At 29.5% G+C, this 25,107-nt stretch overlaps 1 protein-coding gene across 2 annotated transcripts in view; it reads left to right on the forward strand.

Moving 5' to 3' along the window:
• Positions 1 to 20,533, forward strand: part of LOC107444054 (sodium-coupled monocarboxylate transporter 2) — a 29,449-nt gene extending 8,916 nt beyond the window's left edge. For both annotated transcript variants that reach the window (XM_043045345.3, XM_043045343.3), the window contains exons 4-16: positions 1,351 to 1,402; positions 2,285 to 2,352; positions 2,480 to 2,634; positions 3,740 to 3,880; positions 5,151 to 5,280; positions 5,378 to 5,466; positions 7,413 to 7,528; positions 10,412 to 10,479; positions 11,894 to 11,980; positions 15,238 to 15,422; positions 15,664 to 15,764; positions 17,945 to 18,060; positions 20,234 to 20,533. In XM_043045345.3, the coding sequence (XP_042901279.2) occupies positions 1,351 to 1,402; positions 2,285 to 2,352; positions 2,480 to 2,634; positions 3,740 to 3,880; positions 5,151 to 5,280; positions 5,378 to 5,466; positions 7,413 to 7,528; positions 10,412 to 10,479; positions 11,894 to 11,980; positions 15,238 to 15,422; positions 15,664 to 15,764; positions 17,945 to 18,060; positions 20,234 to 20,326 (1,401 nt within the window). In that variant the 3' untranslated portion in view covers positions 20,327 to 20,533. The remainder of the gene's footprint in view (positions 1 to 1,350; positions 1,403 to 2,284; positions 2,353 to 2,479; positions 2,635 to 3,739; positions 3,881 to 5,150; positions 5,281 to 5,377; positions 5,467 to 7,412; positions 7,529 to 10,411; positions 10,480 to 11,893; positions 11,981 to 15,237; positions 15,423 to 15,663; positions 15,765 to 17,944; positions 18,061 to 20,233) is intronic.
• The last annotated feature ends 4,574 nt before the right edge of the window (positions 20,534 to 25,107 follow it).

Raw genomic sequence — 25,107 nt, forward strand, 5'->3', positions numbered from 1 at the left:
TCAGTCGTTTTACGTTGTTAAGTTAAGAAAAACACGTATTTATTCTTTCATTCCATCAAAATAAAGTTTAACTGCTTTCGGTATCATTTCGCATCATGTTGTTGCTCTAGGCAATTAATGACATTTAAAATTTACCACAATCAAGCCTCTGTCTCCTATTCTAATGCATTCGAGGGGCCTTAAAAAATATATCTTTAGTATCTATCATAAAAATGTATAGCATCGATGCAGCTGAAATAAAACAAAATTTGCTTATACAATGCTTTGTACCTATATAAGAGTATATTTGATAGATATCAAAACCGCATCAATTTCCATAGTACTGAGGGAAATTATAATTATCGCCTATGTCAACCTTCATCTATTAAAAGGTACCTCCGATAAAATCAAGTTAACATGTCTTATATGCTAGTGAATTGGTATTTAATATTTATAGTGGTAGTTACACCACATTACTCCCCTTCCAAAATTTTATCTGTGATAGAATTCGATGAACGGATACCACTAGTTGATTCATATTGTTTAATTTCTTCTCCTTTTTTTATTTATTTCATTTTGCTCATTATATTATTTCTCCATTCTATTTATAGCATTTTGCTTATTATTTCTTTTTTTTCCCTTTCAATTTTTTGTTTATTGACCGGGAGACTTTATTTACTTCACCGGATTTTTTTAGCAGTATATTTTTAAGTAAATCAACTGTTAAATGTGGATCATCCATCAATATTGGTAAGTTCTTATCACGTCCGGGTCACCATTGAGGCAAATTATAATTATCGACTATGTCAACCTTCATCTATTAAAAGGTAACTCCGATAGAATCAAGTTAACATGTCTTATATACTAGTGAATAGGTATTTAATATTTATAGTGGTAGTTACACCACAGTACCTATCACCAAAATAAAGCATCAGGGATGCCAATAATAGTATGATGTCTTCTTAAGGTTCTGCATAACAAATGAATACATTTTTAAAATTAATTTCACTTTTTAGTTCGTAGCTTATTTTATCATTTCAATTAGTATTTATTAACAAAATTAATTAACCATCATTGATGTCAAAAATTGGTTGTTGATATTTTGCGTGCTCTTAGAAGAATTAATACCATTTCTCCGTTAATTTTGCCTCTTAGTACTTTATTTGTTATTTTACTTCAATTTGTAAATATTACCAAAATTAATTACCATCGGCGTCAATAATATTATTGGCGTTTTCTTTTACGTTTATCTCAACGAATCGTTACCATTTCTACATTAATTTTGATTTTTAGTGCAAAACTTATTTTTTAGTAATTGGTTAAAAATTCAGAAGCAGCAAAATTTAGTCACTTTATTTAGTTTCTTTTCAGATGATGTACATGCCCATCGTTTTATATGCGCCCGCTTTAGCTCTAGCTGAAGGTAAGTAAAGAGTTCATTTTTAATTAAATTTAAAAAAAATTCAAATAAAAGGAGGGAAAGCACTAACTTGGAAACTTAATTCTTTTCTCCAGCTGTTTAAACGCTACAAATTTGAAATATTTAAAGCAATATTTTATTTAAAAACATGCTTTCTTTCATTTTTTTTTAAAAAACAAAAATTGTGATTGACAGGAATTGACCATATCTTGAATTTTCTTTATTCAAATCTTGTTTTAACGCAGTAAATATTTGATTTTTGAATCTTCTGTATATTTTTAAATCTTATTTTTAAAATTTCAAAATTTTGTGTAAAAATTGACATTTTATATTTTAAATAATATTTAACGATATCACCAATTTTGTTACTATAATTTCCTCGAGCCTTGAGATCTCTCTTTTGAAATAAATAGCTTTGATTAAAAGATTAATAAAAATTTAAAAGCGTAATAAAAATGTTAAATGTAGATGTAATTAAATGTAATGACATTACAATCCCAGTTAAGTGTGTTTATTATTCCTGAAAACAAAAAGATTCTTCCAAAAGAATTCCTCTCGTTTTTATTTTAAAATAATCATAATACAAAATAAGCTTTTATTAATATGTTAATTATGATTTCAGTAGAACAAAAATATGTAAAATGCAAAAAAATATTTTTAAGAAAAATGATGTATATATAAAGTAATATTTTTAAGTTGTTAAGTTGTTTTTTGTTCATTTTTTAATATATATGATTATAGGAATGTTATTGTACACAAGATTGCACCTAAAAGTTATGATTTCCTGTTTGTACTAATTCCAGATATTTTTAGTAACATATGTTACATTTAAAATAAGTATTAACAATTTAAGTTTTAACATTAAATTGAAAATTTTTATTTCAGTAACTGGCATCAAAATTTGGACCGCAATTTTTTCTACGGGACTGGTTTGCACATTTTATACTTGCATAGTAAGTATTTAGTTGAAATAAAAATTGAAAACTTGAGTTTCTTAATTTATGAATTGAAAGTTTTAATAATAAGAATTTTTTGAAAGAGTGGAGGTGTATTCACTTGCTTTAATTGTGCTTGCTATAGGGTGGTGTAAAGGCTGTAGTCTGGACTGATTGTTTGCAATCTATTATTATGTACGGAGTGGTCCTAATGGTCGTCATAAAAGGTGCAATAGATTTGGGTGGATTCGATGTGGTTTGGCAACGTGGTTTAGCCAGTGGCAGAATTGAATTTTTCAAGTAAGTTTTTCTTTCTTAAAAATTAAGCTCGTTTTAGGAACAGAATAATGCAAGTAATTTGATGATTCGGTAATTTCTTATCCTTATATATGATATTTGTACAATATTTGTACAACCTTGATAGACACCCAACTGGTCTTGACTTTTTAGAAAGCACGTATTATTTTATTTTCCCATCTTGACGACTTCAGTCCTATTATGGGCAAATTTTTAACATAACAAAAATTATTGGTCACCATAAAAAATCTTTAACAACCATCCTCCTGCCAAAAAATCTTGTAATTATTATTGGTTTAGATGTGATTTTGATTGATGAATTTGCAATCAACAATAACTAATGTTCTGAATTATTGTAAAATAGGAAATTGAATATTTTTTAAACTGAAAATTGAATAATTTCACATCTTAGGGTAATTCAATACAAAGCAAATTCCAAAGATTTGTACCGCCTATGACATACAATATTAAATAAAGTATTTCTCAAAAATATATTTCATAAATGCGCATCTAAGTCTTAAATATCTTTGTATCAAATCTGTATGCATAAAAATAATTTAATCCTTAATCAGAAAGAAACCTATTTTAAAAATATTATTTATAGTGTCCCTTTGAGGTAGAATCACCCAGCAAAGAATTTCAGTTTCAAACTGTAAAATCATCATTATCAGTTCTAATAATTAAGAAAACATACTTTTAACAATATGAACAATGAATGAAATGGGGTTTAATACGACCAAAAGAAATGGTAAATATCATGTAAATTTTACTTTTCAATTCGTGTAAAGTAATTTTTCGGTTTTAAACGTTCCAAACGAGGAAGCATCAAAAATGCCTTAAAATTTTTAGATTACTTTATTTTTTTAAAGAGTAAAAATTATTGTTAACAACTCCTACAAAAAAGAATTTTTTTTTTCTACAAGGAATGTAATTATTGCCTGTAACATGGCTGAAGCTTATGCATTGTGAGATTAAAGAAATTAATGAAATGTTACCCTCTTCTATCTCCAAAATCTTCTTAGCTATCTATCTTACCTCTCAGCTATTTTTACAGTAAAATAACTGATGAATTATCGATATAATTTTTAATTTTTGTATTAATTTATAGTTTTGAAGTGGATCCTACTATACGGCACACTTTCATGACTGTTATGATTGGGGGATATTTCACTTGGATTGGAAACTATGCTGCCAGTCAATCAATGGTTCAGAGATATTTAACAGTAAAAAGTCTCCGTGATGCGCAATTGTAAGAACCACTCCCTAAGTATTATAGTTGTGCGTAGTAAATAGCAGTGTGTAAAGATGCCTACATATAAAATTTATTATAAATATTTCTTCTTTAAAGTTAACGTAGATTTTATATATTAAGACAGTTCCTTCATTTTTGGGTCCTTTTTTGCAGAAATTTTCTGGAAAAATATGACTCCCGAATTAGGAAAATAAAAAATTATTCCTCTAAGTTTCAGGTAGCTGAAATCTACCAAGCTCAAAAATTGGAATCCTTAAAAATATTTGTAGAACTTTACTATCAAGAGATTGGTTTAAGGTCGAACTTTAAAATTGTTATTTTGAAGTTGATGCAACTTTAACACAAGGCGGTAGGGAGCATAAAATTTTTGCTCAAATTTTACTACTCAATCGTCTGTACTGCAAAAAAGGGTTTCTCAAAATTGAGCAAAAATGCATCAAAATTCTCAGAAAAATATAATAGTCGTGTTTGAAAACCTCATGATTTCAAAATTGAGACAGCATATATTCATTTTTGAACAAAAAATATGCGGAGGGAGAAATGTGTGAGAGAGTTGTTCGTTGACTGCAAAGGATTCAAACCATGGATCCCCATATTGGTTGCAGGATGCTCTAAACATCATAGTTGTACACCCCAATCCAGAAAGAGTTAGGAAGCTTTATATTGTGGCCCCCAACATGACTTATCGTGACATAATTGTTTCAAATTATGATGATACTAAGAGTTGCAGTTTGGGAAATATGGTTCCTATAGTTTAGTCAGGTGATCGGTAATTATAATTTAAATTTTTGCTTTTTTCTCTTTATCTTAAAAAATTTCAAGCGAATGGACTGTATGTCATGATTGGCTGTGCCGGCGTCCAATATACAACTCTCTCTGACCTGGGGTGTTAAACAGTGATGGTTAAAGGATCCTGCCAGGAACCCGGAGGCATATGATTCGTCTCCTGATGGCTGCCATCAGGATACGAGTCATACTCTGCGAGTCAAACATTTTAAGTAAAGGATCATATGTTTAGAGGTCTAAATAAACTTTATATTTGGAAAGTTTATAGAAATTATGAGCTTACATTAATTATTATATAATGATAATATAATAATGAAAATGTTAAATATAATAAATATAATATATTATATGAAAATATTAAATAAATAACAATATAACGAAAATGTTTCAGCCAGATAATTTTAGATAACTTTATTTTTGTAGATGTGTGTCACAATTTTTTTATTAATGACTTTTTTTGTATTTTCGAAATCTTTTTCAGGTGCGTTTGGCTCAATTTACCAGCTGTAATTATACTTAATATTTTAACTGGCTTTGCTGGTTTAGTTATTTATGCTTACTATTGGCAGTGTGATCCGATTGGAACAAAATTAATCCAAGCTCCTGATCAGGTAAGTATTTTAAGCAACGCACTATTTATTATTTTGCTTAATTGTTTTAATGAGTTGCTAAATGTGAGAATCCAGTTTCTACTTCCACATTTTTCAGCTCTTTCCCAGATTTGTTATGGAAACATTTGGAAAGTTTCAAGGACTCCCAGGGTTGTTTGTAGCTGGCGTTTACAGTGGAGCTGTCAGGTAAACAATAACATTTAACTGTTCATCATTGTAAGGGAAGATTAGAAACTGAGAAATGAGAGGAAAATCTGTTGAACTTTGATCAATAATACTTGTATCTCCAATTAAAACATATAGTTCATGTTTGCCTCAACTTTAAATTAAGAATAAGGCTGAAATGACAGATAAGAACAGGTACACGGTAATATCGTGGTTAAATTTTTGCGGCAGTTTCACACGATATTATAAGTTAATGAACTCAATTATTTTTAAAAGTTGTGATGTATTGCATGTGAAAATAAGAGATCATCTTACTTAGGAAGTTGTCGTATTCTTTATTTTTGTTGAAACTACCAGTCATATTTGTTTTAGCAGCCAACAGCAGACAATATGATACCTGCTAACTCTTCTGGATTTTCAGGAAGATTTAATTTTACAATTAATCTGGAAGCCATTTTTATGACCCTTAACTCGATTTTGGAATTAATAAATTTATTTAAAATGACTTTGACTAGCGTTACATTTAAATAATTTAAACATATGTATTGAAGATCTACTACTTACAATGTGCTTATAATGTCTATTCTAATTTGATTTTGCTATCACTAGCTTCTTTGAAGAGAAAAAAAGTTGGCAGGTATGCAATACTAACTTCAGCGGAAAAGGACAGGTAATATTAAAGACAAGTAATGCAAGTTAATTCTTATATAATTATGACAGATATATACAGGTAATAACAGGTAATGACAGGTACTATTAATTGTTGCACACTAAAAGGTTATATTCAAAGTACTACTCGCAATTCATAGTTCCAGGAGCTCATTGGTAAAACCAAGTTGATTTCCTTCAGATTCTAAAAAGCATATGTTTCAATCCAGCATATTTTTGTGAAGGCAGTTCGAAGTACAACCAACGGTCTGAGAGAAGAAAGAAGAAAAAGTAAAAACAAACTACACAAAATGAAGGGTACCATAGAGGGTAAACTAAATAAAACTCAATGTAAACATTGTAAGTGCAGTTGGGCAAGTAGGCCAGTTGATTGTAACGTTTGTAGATGCGTGGAACGCTAGCAGTAACTGATTACTCCGTATATCTGAAAATACAATGAGCTATTATGTACCATAGTATTCCTTATCTTCAAGAACCATTTTAAATTCCTGCAATTTCATAATTTCATATATATATATATATATATATATATATATATATATATATATATATATATATATATATATATATATATATATATATATATATATATATATATATATATATATATATATATATATATATATATATATATATATATATATATATATATATATATATATATATATATATATATTTCCAAACTCTAAGCATATTCTGAAATATTAGTATTAAGCTTCCTTAAAACTTGTAATACTTATTTTAATGTACAATTTGAACAGGCTGCAGTTTCTGTAAAGTTAAACGTTTCGGATTTTTTTTTATCCAATATCCAAGCTAAAGAAAAGGATTGCTTAAATATGATTGTTTTCATGGAATTCTGGAATCAAAGTTAATGCAATCTCAAATATATACTTACCAGTTTACAAATTAGCTTATTACCCAACAGAAACGATTTCTACATTTTCTGTTGCTCGAAATGGTACCAAACCGTTAATTTTACCCCAAATTAATTACCAAATAGTCAGTAAAAATGTTGAAAAAAACTGAGTTAGTAACTGAAAAACCTTTGTTCACACCTTTTTTTAAAACATTTTTATATATTTGAAATATTAAAATGCTGATGGGAAATTCTGAGAGAGAAAATGTTATTTTTTTACATGTATGAGTAATGCAACAGTGTATTTAACAATGTATGTGTATTTTCACTTATGTAACATGCTATAGGTGGTTTATTACTGCGTATGATTTCGCATTGATAAAAAATTATTAATAATAAAAATATATCTTACTTTTATTTATCTATCCAATATTTATAGCACGATGGCAACTGGTATGAACTCGTTAGCAGCTACTGTCTTAGAGGATTTTATAAAAATTTATATTGGTAAAAATATGTCAGAAAGAACTGCTACTAGAATAGGGAAAATACTAAGTAAGCATTTTAATAGTCTTTATATCTGCACTAGATAGTATACTGGTTATCATAAATGAAGGAAAAATTACAAAAATGGTGGCAAATTTTCCTAAAATAAGTCAATCCCAATAAAATTTAAGATTGTTGTCAAATAAGAGTTGCTAACTAAAACTGCAATATGTAAATTAGTAGCGCAGCCATGGAATGGCGTTATGTGCAGAGAGCATAAAATTGCATGTTTGATCTCAAGCTTGTAAATTTTGCTATGTTTCAGAAATGAGAAATTTCAACAAGCCAATTTGTGGCAATGACAGCCGGGCATCATTTATTTGAGGAACTGCGTTGCGTTGGAGATCTATTGAAAGACTAGCAACAAGGCAAAGTAGAGCTAAGGTGGCTAAATCTAAGTCCTTCTGTGGTTCACAGACTTTGGCAACAATTTCTAATCGCAGGTTTGGCATCCAGAAGGTTCAGTCAAGGACAGCTAAATGCTTCGACAAGAGCAAATGACCGATATTTATCCAACCAACCATTTTCTTGCCTCTTTCGTCATGCCATAGGAAAGAACGTTTGATATGGGCATAGTAAAATGTCCACTGAACGGCTGTACAAAGGAGGGTTGTTCTCTTCAAATATGAGTTCAGGTTTAGCTTCCAAACCGATGCTAGGCGTTGTTTGATTTGAAGAGAACATGGAACCTGATATCATCCATCAAACATCCGTAAAAGAGCTGTGTGTGGTTTGGATGCAAAGACCTGTGGGTGGACGCACAGACGTTCGACGTGGAACGGTCAATGCTGAAACTGCTTTGCAGAAAGAATGGCCCACACTTCCAACTAAACTAGTAGATCACATACAGCGAAGAGCCATTACATTATGACCACCCTCCATCTATAACAATGGGCTCGCCCTGGTTTTCATGGTTGCTCGCCCAGAAACAATGTCTTCATGGGGGCACATTAGGACCTATAATCCTCATAGAACAATCCCTGACGTCTGTAAGCTACTTGAACATAGTTGCAGACCAGGTTCACCCATTCATGGCAGCAGTTTTTTTCTGCGGGGGATAGTGTTCACGAACAGGATAATGCACCATGTCATAAGGGTCGAATCGTCGAGGAACATTCTAGTGACTTTCATGTCATGTCTTGGCCCCCAAATTCACCTAACCTTAATCCAATTGAGCATTAGTGGTCCAACTTGGAAAACCAAATTTCAATGTGAGGGAATTGCAGAACCAGTTGGTGAGCGCTTGGTACCAGATACCTCAGATTACCTATCAGCACCTTGTGGAATCAATGCCACGGCGGTTGCTAGCAGTTTTGAGGGCTAAAGGTGGCCCTACATATTATTAGCAGGGTGGTCATAATGTAATGGCTCTTCGGTGTAAGTGAAAGCATCACACATGTGCTGTATTGCTGGTAGAAATGATCATACTTCATACTGAAGGTACTTTTTCTATTCCGAACTGACACATCTGATTTATTCATTTCATACATATGCTAATTCCTGTGACATCACAATTGTCTGGTTAATATTTTTCTGCCTTTTTGATACATTATTATTTGCACATTATTGTGTGCTAGTTTCATTAAATTTCTTTAGTTAAAGTCCTTTTTATGATTTTTCTTTAATTTATGATAGCCAGTGCATTCACAAAGTTTTATTTGCTTTCAATTTAACATAATTTTTCAATATTTACAAAATTGTTACAAGTTAAAAAATGTATTATCTAGTTTTTTAATGGGATAACATTCTTCTGAAACGTATCTTTTATATAAATGATAAAGAAACACCTCACTTGGTACTTTTTACTTGAGGGGGATATTTATGACAGTCACGTTGGTTTCGTACCACTTTTTAAAATTGAAGGAAATGTTATAAATTTAAACGTTATTATCAACGCAACACGAAACTTTTTTTAACAATATATGATTAACTGGAGAAGTAACAATGACGTAAAACAGAATGTTATGCTTATTTTTGCTTTTAAATATTTTAAACTATGATAATAAGATAAACCAAAAGGTTAGGCCTCTCCAAAATTCGAATGTATGCAAGTTTTCTGAATTTCCTTTAATAAGCACAATAAAATAAGATATCTTTAATTATATGGCGTAGTTAAATTAGCGAAAGCCATTTAATAAAGAGCAAGAAAACACTGAAAAAAAAAAGAGTTTCATAAAGTTGAGAAAAAATAAGTCAAAATGGCTCCGAAACTAATAATAGTATAATTTGAAAACCTTATATATTCAGCTTTGAAGCATCATTTTGTGTACTATGCATAGCCTTAAAAATTATGTCGAGCGAGAAATGCTTGGGGGAGGGGGAGATGTTCGTTGGCTTACAGTAGGATTTGAATAAGGACCTCTGGATTCGTAGCAGGAGATAATTGTACACTGTAGTTGTACACTCCAGATCAGAGAGAGTTAGGAAGTTTTATATAGTGGCCGCTGCAATGACGCATCATAGCATGCTAATTTCCTACTTCAATGGTAAAAAGGGTTGTAATTTGGAAAATATGACCCCAAAAAGTTTAGTCAGAAGATCAGTAATTAAAATTTAATCATTTTAAGGATATCTTAGTAAAAGAATATTTATAAGATGCATAGATTAAACATGAGTATGAAATTTTATAAAAAATAATACATTCTTGATCTAGTTTTAGATGAATAGCTTCTCTTACTACTTTATTTTCCCCGTAAAAAAATAAATTATTAAGTTATTTCGAATGATTTCTATTTCTACTTATTGCTTACAATTCCTCCTCCTTCGATAATTTTTTAAATCTACTTAAATTATTTAAGAAAATAAGGATTTGACAAAAAAAAAACATTCAGAAAATTGTAGAATAAAATATTGAATAAAATACAATTTGTAAATTTTTTTTTGATATTTTAGGTTTGAGTTTCGGGCTTTTGACCATTGCTTTCACTTTTGTTGTACACAAAGTGACCAGTATTCTACAAGTAAGATAAAATTTAACAATTCTATACAGTTACATCACGCTATAATTAAGTATACAAAAGAAGTTATTTTTAAATATTTTTCTACAATAAGCATTTATTGAAAATTTTTTGCAAAATTAAAATATGGTGAGATAGGGATTTCAAGTAAAACTCGAATCAAATAGAATTAGTTGGAAGCAATTTTTGAAAAAAAAATTCCAATAGTAACTAGTAAAATACAAGATAACAAATGAATTGAAGATACATTTAATATTAAGTATTTTATAAAAGCCACATAATTTGCCTAAATGAAAACAAATCTTCAAATGTTTAGGAGAAACTTGCAAAGAAAGAAAAAACTTTTCAATTCTTGTAAGAAAATTCATCGGAGACATATTTTCACGCATTCTGATATTGTTTGATTGTTTTGTTTTAATTAAATATGTTATTTTTTGAAAGTTTTTATAGAAATGTTTGGTTATTTATTTAAATCGACTTTATAGCTCATCTTGGTCCAACCCAAAAAGCAAATAATTTAGGGTTTTATCTTTAACTCTCACTTTGTGAAGCCAATCAGACGATTTCGTCTCTGTTTGAGCTAGTGCCTTTTTGTTAATTTTTTTACCAGAACAATAAGAGGGTATATAAATGTATAGAGTCACACAGTACTTATACGTTTCAAAAGCGAATCAAAAAATTGAAACCATGACAAACAGCTTTCATCCTAAAATGTGAAAAGAAAAACACTTTTTGTATGGAACACAGAAAAACACACTGGATATATGTCATTCCATTCTGTTCGATATATTGATTCGAAAAATACAGTTTTTATAGTGTTGAAATTATATAAAAATATAATAATACAGAAGATTTTTATTTCTCTCTTAGTTAAATTATTTAAATTTGCATAATTGTTTAAATATTCTGTAGAAATTATTTGTTGGAATGTTAACAATTCCATGTATTTTTTTTTAATAAATTTCTGTTGGAATAACAAACGGCAATTTAAATTGATGTAAGAAGCGAGAATAAAGAGCGGAAAATCCTCATGATTTAGAGAAAAGAGTATGTATATGTGGTGTCCGCAGTGGGAGTTAAACTTCCAATAGCTTAAGTAATTTCAAAAGACGTAAGCTACAGTTAATACACGAAGATTTTCCACTACTTTCTCATTCCTCACTCATTATCTCACACTTTTCATGAGCGATATTCAATCGCAATAGTTTTTATATAAGTGACTGAAATGAAAGTGAGCAATCACCAGTTACCTAATTTTCACAAATTAAGGAATAATGTGAGTAGAATAACTTAAATGAATGCTTCTCATTGCTTTTCAAATTTAGATTTAAAATTACTTTTTATAACTATTGCTTATAATTTAGCTATTAGTTGTTATAATTGGTTATTTATTTAATTTATCCTAATTTTTTTCTAGGCTGCTATGCTTGTGCACGGAATTGTGGGAGGTCCAATGTTGGGAATTTTTACATTAGGAATGTTTTTCCCATTCGTAAATGCATGGGTAAATGTTGACTGCTCTACAAATATTTATAACCTATTTTACATTTTAAAAAACTGTTCAAACTATTAACTATTTAAACTTTTCGCATTAACGTAGTCTGCTTACCGATAAAGTAGTTAACCTGAAGATAATTCTTAGCTTATATTATAGTTACCTTATAAATATAGATATTATATCCTAATTATAGTTTTATAGTAGTCTAGGAAAAAAAGTCGAAAGGAAATTTCTATATGAAACAACATTTGACATTATATTGAGATACTTTTTTATTTTATTGACCATACAGAGTTTTTAAGAAAAAGGCAAGGTTGAATTGGTACTTCTGCGGGAATGGGATACCAGACTTGAAGAACTTATTAGTGAAGTGCTCAAATTTTTTAATCTGTGAAAGAAAGACCCAGCTAAACCTATCAATCATATCAAGATTAAATCAAAATTAATTTAGATCAAGTTAAAGAAATGTTTAACTATAGCTATGAATATTGTAAAACTTACTTTGTAACACATCCTGCATTTAGAGAATAAAAGACAATTTTTCCACTTTTCCAGCCGAAAAATTAAAGCATTCCTTCAACCCCCCTTTCATGAGCACAGGGTGTAATGGATGTTAAGGTTCTACATTATCATGACAATGATGGCAATAGGCAATGGAATACGAGACTTGCAGCACTTATTAGTAATGAGCCTACATTTTCTAATCTGTGGAGAAAACATCTATCTAAACCTAATTAATGCAGATTATATCACAATTAATCAAGAATTATCAAAATTAATGGATGTTAAGGTTCTACAATTTCATGACAATGATGGTAATGGGGTTATGACAAAGATGGCAATAGGCAATGGAACACGAGACTTGCAGCACTCATTAGTGCAGCACATTTTCTAATTAGAGGAAGAAACGTCTAGCTAAACCTACTAGTGTAGATTATATCAACATTAAATCAAAATTAATCTAGATTAAACCAAAGAAATGTAGAGCTACAGTTATGGATAGTGTAAAGCTTACTTTAGAAAGCATCCTGCATTTAGAGATATAAAGACATTTTTTCCACTTTTCCCGTTGGAAATTAAAGCATTCCCTCAACAGTCCATCGTAAGGGCTGGGAGTAGTGGATGTTAAAGTACTGCAATTTCAAGAAAATGGTAACAACGGGGTTAGCGTTGCGATCTAGCCGGCAGAACTTATCCGACCCATCGATCGGAAGTTGGGTGCTCTTCAAGCCGCCAATAGGAATCGAACCTTATGACAGCTCAGGAAGAAACATTAGTATTTGAAAGCTTATTTCGACAAATAAGTTTGAACTTTCAAATTAACTTATTTAGACGTTTAATTATAGTAAATTTTGATCACTGAATCATCGTGGTTCCGAGTGGCGTGGTAATTTTAACCTCAGTATGGCCCGTGGACCATAACAAGGTAAATTTTTTTTTGCAAAAAATTTTGTTTCTTAATGAAATTATTTAATAATTATATTGAACAACAAAAAGCATTGCGGTTTTCTTTTTAAATATTCATGTAGTTTTTTAATATAAATATTTTTTCTCTTTTATTAACATGACAATGCTGTTAAAAACACTTAAGTAAAATAAAAAACATAGAATGCGTAACATATAATGCATTAATTCTGAATTTAATTTGAAATTGCGTAAATGAGTTTCTGCATCAGAGTATGACTCTAATATAACTTAATACTTCAAAACGGTTTCAAACTTATTATTATAAAACATTTGACATGTTTTTTCTTTTTTTCTTTTTTTGGTAAGACCATTAATATTTTCTTTTTTTTTTTATAGATTTTCAATTCATTTTCTACCTTTAAGAACGTAATACCTATAATTTTATTTATAAGGAAAAAAATAGTTTACATTATTAATGGTTGCTGATAACGTATCTTCCTGTTAATGCCGGATGGTACTCATTGTTATTGTAGTAGGAAAAATATCATAAGTCTTTAGTTAAAATCAATAGCAGAATAGAAACAAAGCTGTAGTGGTTCAGGAGATACAGCACTTGCCTCCTAATGAGGTAACCCGGGCTCGAATCCCAGCGATGACTTTTCGATACGAATTCCGCACCCGGCTCGCAAAGACCACAGTGCTAATGTAAAATATTCTCAGTTCCTTTGTCGTTAGGCTAACAGAGGAGGGTTTTAGTGGTTTTCCTCTCCATTTGGTTTTGAGGTTAGTTCCATCATAAAGTCCTCCAAAAATCCATCAAAAGTAAAATTCTTTCAATACATGATCCAGGAGATGCATTGTCTTCTGGATTGGGTTCAAAATTACAAGGCTACGGAGTTGATCAATGGCAGTAGTAAATTCAAAAAATTGGTCCGATGTTCTACGACGGTTATGAAATTATAAAATAAAATTGCTTTCCTTTGCTTTGAATTATTTCGTTTGCACGGAATAAACGGTTTTAGTTTTATATTAAGGTTTAGGAAAAACGTGCTGATTTAAAGATATCTATTTAAAATACAACTAATAATTTTTTTCTCCCGATTTAGATACAATGCAATTTGAAAAGGTATGTGTAGAGAAGTTTAATTGAAAACAGGAAAGTTGTCGGTCAATTTTGGTTTAACTAACTTTATAACTTTGGTTCAACTTTGGTTAGGTTCAACTAAGTCTTACAATATACAACAATAAAATTTTTTTCTGTCGTAAGAGACCATTGACGGCTTAACAACAAGCTAATATTTTAACTTTCGCGTTTTACGTTCATCTTTTACGTAGCAGAGGACGGAGTATTATTATTTATCTAATTTAATGATCGTATTCTCCACTTAAATTGAAAATTCTCAAAGCACTTTAAAGTCTCTCAATCACGCATAACTAAAATAAAAATAAATATTAAAAATGTAATTATTTTTACTGATGATTCTTAAATGTTGAATTCTGAATTTTTGCTCTTGAAGGACTTAATTAATTTTCCTTCGGATTAAGATAATTTCAAACCGGTTTATGTTTATGTGCACTAAAAAATCTAGTACTGCTTATTTTTACTTGATTAAAAGCTTCATCAGCTTCTAAAAATTAGAAATAACAGTAGACACGTTTCAAGCGCTCAAATACAATCACCCATTTTCAAGACTTGTTTCACGTCTTATTTCTGCGCGTCTGTTATTGAGTGCTTGAAAGTAGTAGATTGTTATTTCCAGTTTATATTTTTTGAAGCAAATGAAGCTTCTGATCAAGTAATATCTTACTCCTTCAATTTCTTTTAATTATTTATTTAATACCTATTTTATTTTAAGGGCGCAGGCATTGGTCTTCTAAGTGGTTTCGCAACGTCTATGTGGTTTGGTATTGGTCAGTTCCTCAATCCAGTATACATACCAGAAGATCCAGTGTCATATGAAGGTTGCCCAGATTTGTACTACAACATTACGGGAATTAATGCGACAAGTTATTCTCATTTTTCTCACCAAGAAAAAAACAAGTAACGGATATTTTCATGTATAGAATTTTTTGAATGTAGCGTAAAATTTTTTATTTCTTTCTAAATGAATCTTTGTGAAAAATGGTTTACATACATTTATTAGCTGAATATTTAATTCTATTTACAAATCTTGTGACATGTTAAAACAGAAAAAAAATCGTGTATACATTTAATCCTATTTTAAATGTGAGACAAATGATAGAACTTATATCTGCACTTACTAAAATTATTTTTTTTTCAGCGAGGATATAAGTTATGTTTTCCGGCTATCATATTTATACCTGTGTGTGATTGGATTTTGCACAGTTTTCGTCATTGGTTTACTTGTTAGTTTTATTACAGGTAAGGGATTTAGTCAAATGTTTTAGATATCCTTAAAAATGTTGGAATTTTAAAAAAGTCCTTGATTCAAGGATCCATATTAAAAGGGTCGAGAGTGTATAAACTATAAAAATCATGAGCGTTTTTTTAATAATAATAAAAAATAAATGTATTTCACTATCTTTCGCTGAAAGGTGAAAAATTTGTATTCATTTAAAGAGTGAAATATGATTTGGTTTCATTTCCCCCCATGTCTTGAACTATAAATTATGCTAAAACTTTGAAGAATCTTTTTTATTTTTATGATAATTTTTCATGTTTTTTTCCAACTTTAAAACAATCTATAACAAATCCCATTAAAGAAAACTGCATGAATTTTGGAAAATGTATGTATAAAATGATTTACATTAATATGTCTTCATGCTAGGTGTAAACCAAAAATGGTTTATGCATATCACGTAGATAATTAAAGAAAAATTTAAATTTTAAAATTTTTTCTATTGTTTTTTTTTTCAAATTTTTTTAATGCTATAATTCTGAAGATAAATTATGTTATAAACATTTTTATTTAAAGTAAATACATACATTTTACTATTGAAAGAGAAAGTTTTTAGTTTTGAAGAAAAAAAATGGGCATGATTTTCTTATAACTTTAAATTTCAAATATTTTCAAGAAATGACTGTGAGAATTTTTGTTTTTATTTTTGAAATTATTCAGTATAAAAAAGAATTTAAAACAATGCATGCATTTCTCCAAAAGGAGGCCAGGTTCCCCTTCATATGGTTCAACACTTTTTTAATTTCATTTAATTTAGCTAAGTGAGCTTAATGAGAGCTTTTAGCTTAATTTAGCTATCAAAGATGACTGGAAAAGAGGAGAAAGCTGGAAATAAGTTTTTCATCATCTTCATTTAACATTCACAAATACACTGATGTTGAATATTTATTCTATTCTGTAGTTCCTTACGAAACATATCAAATACAACAGTGTCTCCCAAATAGAATTTGAGATTCTCTTTTGATTTTTAATGGCATTATCAGATCATTAGAATTCTGCAATCAGAGTTTTTTCATGGTTTAAAGGTTTCTAAGAAGCCGTGGTTGCACAAGGTATAGAGCATTCGCCTTCCAATAAGGTGAACCGGATCCGTACCCCAGCGATGGTTGGTCGCTACGAATCCCGCACCCGGCTCGCACCGACCACAGTGCAGACGTAAAAACATTCTCAGTTGTAGGCGGATCATGGATTAGAGTCCCCTTGCCGTCATGCCAACCGTGAGAGGTTTTCCTGGCTTTCCTCTCCATGTTATGCAAATGCGGATTAGTTGCATCAAGAAGTCTTCCACGATGGTAAAATTTCTCCCAATATTTGATCCTGGAGTTCCCGTGTCTTCCGGATTGGTTTCAAAATTACAAATCGACAGAGTTGAACATTAGTAATCGCAAACCCAAAATTGGGCCTGCTGTTCAACTATGGCTATGAAAAAAAAAAGATTTATAAGTATTATACGATTATCTGTTTTTAAATTTTTAATAAATATGTTCGTTTCAGGGTATCTCATATTAAGAAATATTTTCAGCATCATCCAAATAGATCTTCATCATTTCAAAAAATAATCAAATTAAATTTCAATATATCGGAAAACAGCCAAATGTTCAGTGCGAAAATACTTAAAATTGGAAAGTGAATAATTGTATTGCTTTACATTTTTGAGATAAAATCCTTAAAAGTTTTACAAATTGTCAATAGTTATTTTTACTAATCAAATAAAACGATCCACTATTTTTGACAGGCATACTGATGTTCTGTCGAAAGAAGTTTTTTTTAAAGTAAATTAATAAATAAACAAATTCATTAAAATTGTAATATAAATTACAAAATAGGAAGATGCTTCTTAGCGCAGGTTAATATTCTATCTAAATGTATCAACAAAGTGTATGAACTAGTAAAAGTGTGGAGATTTTTAATCAGGATTATTTTTTAAACAAAAAACATGCAACGAATATGCTTTAAAAAAAAATTGGAAAAAATACTACAAAAATTTAACTACGTCTGTTTCATGTTTCTTACCATCATTACAATTTAAATTTGCAGTTGGGATATGATTCTATGCGATTAATATTACTTAGGGAATGTTTTTTTAAAATATAAATAAACAATTCGAAGGAATCTGAAGTTTCGATTTTATTTTTGTTCACAGGCTGCCAGAGAGGAAAACCCGTGGATGAAAGATTAATAACACCTTTAGCTGTTTGGTTTTATAAACACGTATTCAATGTTAAATTTGTGAAATCATCAGACAGTGGTTTAACTCACGTAAGAAAAGTTTTCATTTCTAAAAAAGTGCATCAAAATGAATAACATTTGAAAGCCCCATGTATTCAAAACTAAAGCAGCACTAAGCATTTTGAGCAAAATGCTTATAGTGATGCGTTGGAAGCAAATGTGTGAGATATTCGTTGGCTGCTGGTAGGATTCGAACAAAATATCTCGGGGTTCGTAGTACTATGTTCTAACCGTCATAGTTGTACACTCAAGTCCAGGGGGAGTTCGGAAGCTTTATATAGTCACATTATGACCTATCGCTTAATAATTTTTAAGAAATAAACAATATGCGCAATTAAAATTTCAGATCATCTGACTAAGTTATTGGAGCTATAATTTCCACATTGCCATCCGTTGTACCATTGAAGGTGGCAATAAATATGTCAAAATGCGACATTACATCTATATAAAGCTTTCTAACTCTTCCTAGTTTAGGATGAATAACCATGGGTGTTAGAGCGTCTAACTGCGAATTTGGAGTCCTTATTGGTACGAATCTCGCCCGCAGTCTCTCTCTCACATATTTATAGCTTCACGACGCTTCTGAGATTATGCAGTTTGCTTAAAAAGGAGTTTATGCTGTTTCAATTCGAATACACGGGTTTTCAAATTCGACTATTATTTGTTTTGGAGATATTTCAGCACATTTTTTCTCAAGTATTTATTACAATGAAGAATTTTAAATTTATTTGCAACGCGTAAAATATGTTTATTTTGCCCCAAAATTTTGAAAATTTAAAAAAAGCATGATATTACTTTCATTGAACGTTTACAATTTCGATATTTTTTTTAAAGAACTTGGCAAATACCAACGTAACGATCATAATGAAACAAATCTTTAAAAAAGATTTTTGATGCTTTCATCGGAAATTTTATTTTTGCACGGATAAAACTGAAGTTTAATAAATTTGCATTTTTAGGAGATTGTTTTGTACACAAATACTTAGTTTTTACGTAGTATAAGATCCTCGACATATAATCCTCTTTGATGTACCGGATATCCCTTAAAATAATCGGCGATTTGTAAAAACGAAACAAAGAAGGGAGAGATTTGTTCAGTTTGTGTGTAATTTTCAAAGACAGGTTAATTCTAGAAAAATTTCCGAATCAGTTATAAGACTCGAAGGCAAATTTCTCTGTTATAATTGAAAAAATATACACACTTACAACTTTACCACCTTTACAATACTAGGCCACCTTAGAGCAAATTTAAAAGTCTCTTGTGATGCTATTTCAGTTCTAATGGTTTGACATTCCAGTCTGCATCTCCGTCTTGATTACTAAGTTTTAAATAATTTAAAGATTTGGAGAGATAATAAATTATCAGCAAAACGGAAAAAACCGTTTATTTTTATGTACAGTTTGCAAAAAAATAATAATAAATAAATAAAATAAACAAATAAATAAATGGATCACTCATAATAACTTTTAATCTAATGATCGGGTCTTCACGTTCTAGGACTAAATCTTAGTGGCTCTAAGGGTTCGAAATGGTTCTTTAAAGATGCAAGTCATCAGTGGACACGATGTTTTAAGTTACGAAATTAGACACAAAAACGCATTTTCTCTGTATAAACATGAATTTTTTTTCCGTCGGATTTGGATTTTTGACCCCCAAAATATAGGGGGTAGCTACAATGTGAGAAATATAGTTTCAACATTATTGTATTATTAAACTAAATTAAAATATAATTATTATGAGATATACTTCTTTTAAAAACTACAAAGGTATTTAAAATTATGAATATCGTATGGGATTACAATAATTATTAGATAAATGTTGTTCAAAGTTGTAGAATATGTCGCTACTATGAAGATTAATTAAGTGAGCTTTTATATTTTAATGAATTTTCTAAGCCATAGTGACTAGAAACCGTGATCTACATTTTAACCAAGTTCTGTTTATAATTTAGCATCGACTTATAAATTTTTATTGAATAATACAAGAGTGCAATTGTTTAAAAAAATAGTACAATGCAATTGTTTTAAAGTTTATCTCCTTAAATATAAAAAAAACGCAAATTTTACTTATTTTTTGTCATTGAATTTTTAAATGGTGAGAAATTGGGCAAAAAGTAGACTTGATTTTGACTCTTGTTGCTATCATTTATAGATTTGCTATCATTTATAGTTGCTTCAGAAAGTATTTATTTTTTTCCTTCAGGCAACTTCATTGGAGTCGATCAAAAAAGAAAATTTATGTGAAAGTATTGACACTCTGCCAAAAGAATCTAAAGTTTTTCAGAAATGTGAATGAAAAATATGTGTTTCTTTTATTCTACTATTAAGTATCATAGCTCATAGTATCTTGGACATTAGTCAATACATATACTTGCTAAAACGTCATTCCTAATACACGGAGAAAAAAAAATTGGTAAAATATCAGTACCATATGGTAAAGACATTTCTGGTTTAAAAAAAAACTGTAATTCTGGTAATAAATAAAGGAATTTCTAATAAAAAATGATCTTAGTTCTTATATTTGCTTAATCCTCATATTGTTTTTCTAAATGTTTGGTAAACCACGTATTTAGAAAAAAGAAATACAGAACTAAATACACCAAATCATGATAAAACATTTAATCTCATTTACGAAATTTTTATCTCATATTATGAAACTGTATTATTTTATTGTTAATTTCACCAAACTCATTACAAAATCGCTTCGGTAAAAAATATGGAGCTTTTTGGTGTTCCCATAGAGTCAGAAACACGGTCAATTATATCATATTCCGGTAGTTTTTGCCATACTTTTTTTTCTTCGTGCATTAACGCTTTCTGAAATTAAATGTTTGCTGCAACAGATCGGGTCTATTACAGCTGCATGTTAAATATTTGAAATAACATAAAGTAAATGATATAGATTTTTAACTTATAATATAAAATTATAATTTCTTTATATCCAGTGAATATTATTAGTATACTTCATTGAGGGTACACATATTTTTACTATTATTAAACCATGCAACAATTGAAAAGCTGAATGGCTAAATTTTTTTGTAACATTTCTCGTGAATTTGAGAATACTTGCACTTATATCATTTGAAAACTGCAAAACCTAAAGTCAAATAGCATATAAATAAATGTTGTTAGTTAAATAGGACTAAAATAAGAAATCTTTTCTATTAACGCTCCCAAAACTGTTATTTCAAACATGTGATATATTATTTATAAAAATGTTTAAAAAAACTAATAAAAATTTAGCTGAAACTGTTAATTATAGCTCTATAAATTTCAATCATAACGAATCTAAAAATTTTAAATACAGCATTTTAGTCTGTAACTTGATTAATTTTTTTTGGTGAAGTAATTACTAATTAGTAATTATTGTATTTTAAATTTATATAATATTAATAAATTTAAATTTTTAACTCCGTATTATAATTATCAATTCACACATTTTAAACATTACGTTGTTAGAATTAACTGATCTGTTATCAATTATCATACCTGTATAAAAACCTTGTTGAAAAATTAATTAGTATTATACTTTATTTTATGTTTTGAAACATTAATTTTTCTTGAACATTTTGCAAAATCCCATTCATTTATTGAATACAGCAAGAAATTTTTGTAACTTTATGTGTTTTTTAATTGTTTGTTTCTAATAATCTTTATTGTTAATGAATATTTCGTTGTTGGAAAGAATCACGGAAATTATACGTAATAAATAAAATTTTAATTTATTTGATCTGTTTTTTTTTAAAAATGTTTGGATTTATTCTCTACAGCTTTACGCGTAAAATCCGTGATGCTGCAACAGCTTCTATATGAGATAGAATAAATGAGTAAGTTTATATTTGCTGTGCCTTTTTGTTAGAGGAGTAGCTGTTATCACAGCATGAGAAAAAAATTATGTTAGTCGTACAAATTATGGTTAGGTTGTGCAAATGTATTTGTTGTATAATTGCGCAATCTTTAGGAATTGGATAGTTACAGATTGTTTTTTTTTTTAAATAAGGAAATTAGATTATTTAGGTTTACTAGGTGTGACTGAAGAAATTTGGAGTAATTCGCTAAATAAACAAAAATTATTTAGAACGAGCTAATTCACAAATACTACAAAGCGATATAAATCTACCATTTAATTGTTCATTAGTTCAACACGAGAGGGCAGCACATGCATTCACCAAAAGTTTTTCTTTGGAGGAAAAAAGTTTTAATTCCTCTCGATAAAATTCTATTATTCAAAAAACCAAAGAGAATTTTAACTGAATAATTCAGTAGCGTAGTGACTGAAACTGTGTGGTTCTGTAAAATTCAGAACTCTATTCTAAAACAGGATTTTTCAATTAACTATTCTATGAAAAACATTGCAGTAACTCTGGAAAAAGACGGTCTGTAAATTACACCAATACTTTAAGTACCACTGATTTAAAAAAAAAAAAAAATGCCACCACATATTTGGCTCTCACTGTGAGCTAACTGATCGTAAGACACATGAACAAATATGTTACACAAGTAGTATATATTTTCTTTCAATCTTCTCTATTAAACTTTTTAATTTTCGCTAAATTAACAATATATCTAATAAAAATTCTGTTCGTCTTTGCTCAGCCGAAATTAACCAGATTAATCAGCTTTTTCCTCATTCCTGATTTATTTTTCTCTCCCTCAGCTTTTGTTATCATAATTTTTTCCCAAACTTATTTAACCGTTCCGATGCCGACCACCGGCCTCGTTATTACTTTTGACTAAAATTGCTAATTTATTGCGTTGGAACTTTCAGTTTGAGTTCTTTTAAGGCTAATAATAAGTGTTTCATCAGCTAATAATAGTATCTGCATAAATTCTGACCATACACTCGGCATTCTCACTATTGCTCTTGAGTTTCACTTATTATTCTGTTATATTCATGAGACTTTTGTAATTATGTTTTTGCTCTATTTACTTCTGTTAAGACCTTTAATAATTATATCGTCACAAACTACTCACTCCAGACCACCGTTCCCTCTATTCTCTGTGTCTAATACTTTTTCACTCATTTAGGACTGTTGTCAGAATTTCCTTTCGATTATTACGTAACGTATTCTTATTATTTGCTTACACTCGCTACTGGCCTTTATTCTCTTTATATTGCATGCTGCGTTACTTCTTTCTTATTACTTAACCATATTACCTGGCACAATTATTTTAATGTTATATTAAATCTACCAAAGCTCTAACCTACCCAGTTCTAATCTAAGTTATAATTCACCCAGGCATTACTGGGAGTGGTCAGTGCGCGATTGCGTGATTATTTTGACCAATCTGCAAGAAGACTATCGGGCTACCAAAGCGAGGGAGAAGTCTTCTCTGCAGAGGATCAAAATTGTTATGGCCTCAGGAATGTTTCTTTAATCGTAGCTAATAGCTCATCTACACTACTTAACACAACTGCAACTACAAAGGAAGCCACATATTCTGAATAAAAAACCTATTGGAATAGTAAGATAGTTTTATCTAAGTATGTTATTTATAGATAGTTTGAATGATTAAAGCAATGCAAAGTTATTTTGTATCCTTCAATAATGACAAAGAAAATTCGAATGCTTTGATACACTTCAGCAAACTTGTCATGCCGCTTTTTTTTCTAGGAAATAATTTATGAAAAGCATGAAAATTTTTATGATCCCATAAAGTTTTGATACTTTCAAAATATGTATCTGTGTTTCATTAGAACTCAATTAAAAATAATAATCGAGTGAAAACCAGGAATTTCAAAAAATTACAGTTGTTCGGAAACTAGCCCAATAGGGATAAAATAATGGCCATAATCCCGAGTGATTCATAATTAACATTTAAAAAAATATTATTTAACTTTTCTTAATAATATCACCAACTTTAAAAAGAGAAAAAATCTATATATTTATTTGAAATCCAAGTTTATCCAATGACTTTATATTTGTTTCGAGATAAAGTGTCTACTACAAAAAATGGAAAAGTGCCAAATTATTTCAAAATGCATGTAGCACACTTTCATGGTTATTTCTAACAAAAAAAAAAATGCGTTAGAATGGGAGGATGCAGACGTACTCTTCTTTAATTCATAATTTGTAAAGAGAGGATGTGGTTACAACTATTATATAAATTCTTTTAAAATGGTTGTAGCGAAACAAAAGAACCCATTTCATCATGAAGACTTTTTTCACAATCTATTTCCATAATGAGAAAAAAAAATCAGATATTGCAAATAGCCTAACGCACGTCATTCAACAAAAGAAAAATAGCATTACAGAAGTTTTGGAAATATTTTAAGCTTCAAATCGTTACCGAAACTAATGCTTTATTGAAGTAAATTACACTGCATAAAAGATTTTTTTTCTTGAAGTGGTAAAGTTATAAAACTCAGCTCTATTTCGAGTTTCGTTAGTTCCGAAGTACTGATAAATCGAAACCTATTTTATTTTGGTATAGTTTTTTAATAGTTGTTAATACATTTTCATTCAGTAGTAGTAAATGAATGCTTTTGCTGTAACTGAAACTCATTGAAATGTACAAAAATGGATTAAAACTACGTTAAAAAATGTATTAACTTATGTTAATCCACTTTAGTACATTAGCTGCCGCAAACGTATTACCTTTTTACATTTTTTGTTTTTCTTTCTGATCTCTGAAACGGTCTATCTAAATTTAGATGAAGTCCACAAGTCAGTATACTTTCCAAAAGACCAAAGATAGATAGTTCTGAAAAAAAAAAAAAAAAAAAACTCGTACCGATACAGTTGAACAGAAGATGCCTGAGAAACCCTCCACTTGGTACAGGTCTTGAAAACCTTTTGTTATAGTTAAAACAAGAGACTACCTAAATCTCTACTGGCAAACTGGCAAAACGGAAAATATATGGTTTCTATGTCCTCATAAAAAAAGAACCACTGTTATTTCTCGATATATTTTTAACCTCTTAATGGTCAACTAATTAAAAAAACTGTCATAAAAGTGAGTATTTATTTATTCAAGAAAATTGCATAAAACTAAGAGTACAATATATGTATTTTTTTAAAATTTTTGGGTTAATAGCAAATATACAAGTCTAAGAGTGCTAACATCTAGTTTAAA

Source organism: Parasteatoda tepidariorum, chromosome 6, assembly GCF_982258835.1.
Source record: "Parasteatoda tepidariorum strain Cologne lab strain chromosome 6, Ptep-v5.0, whole genome shotgun sequence".
In the NCBI taxonomy this organism is placed as follows: Eukaryota; Metazoa; Arthropoda; class Arachnida; order Araneae; family Theridiidae; genus Parasteatoda; species Parasteatoda tepidariorum.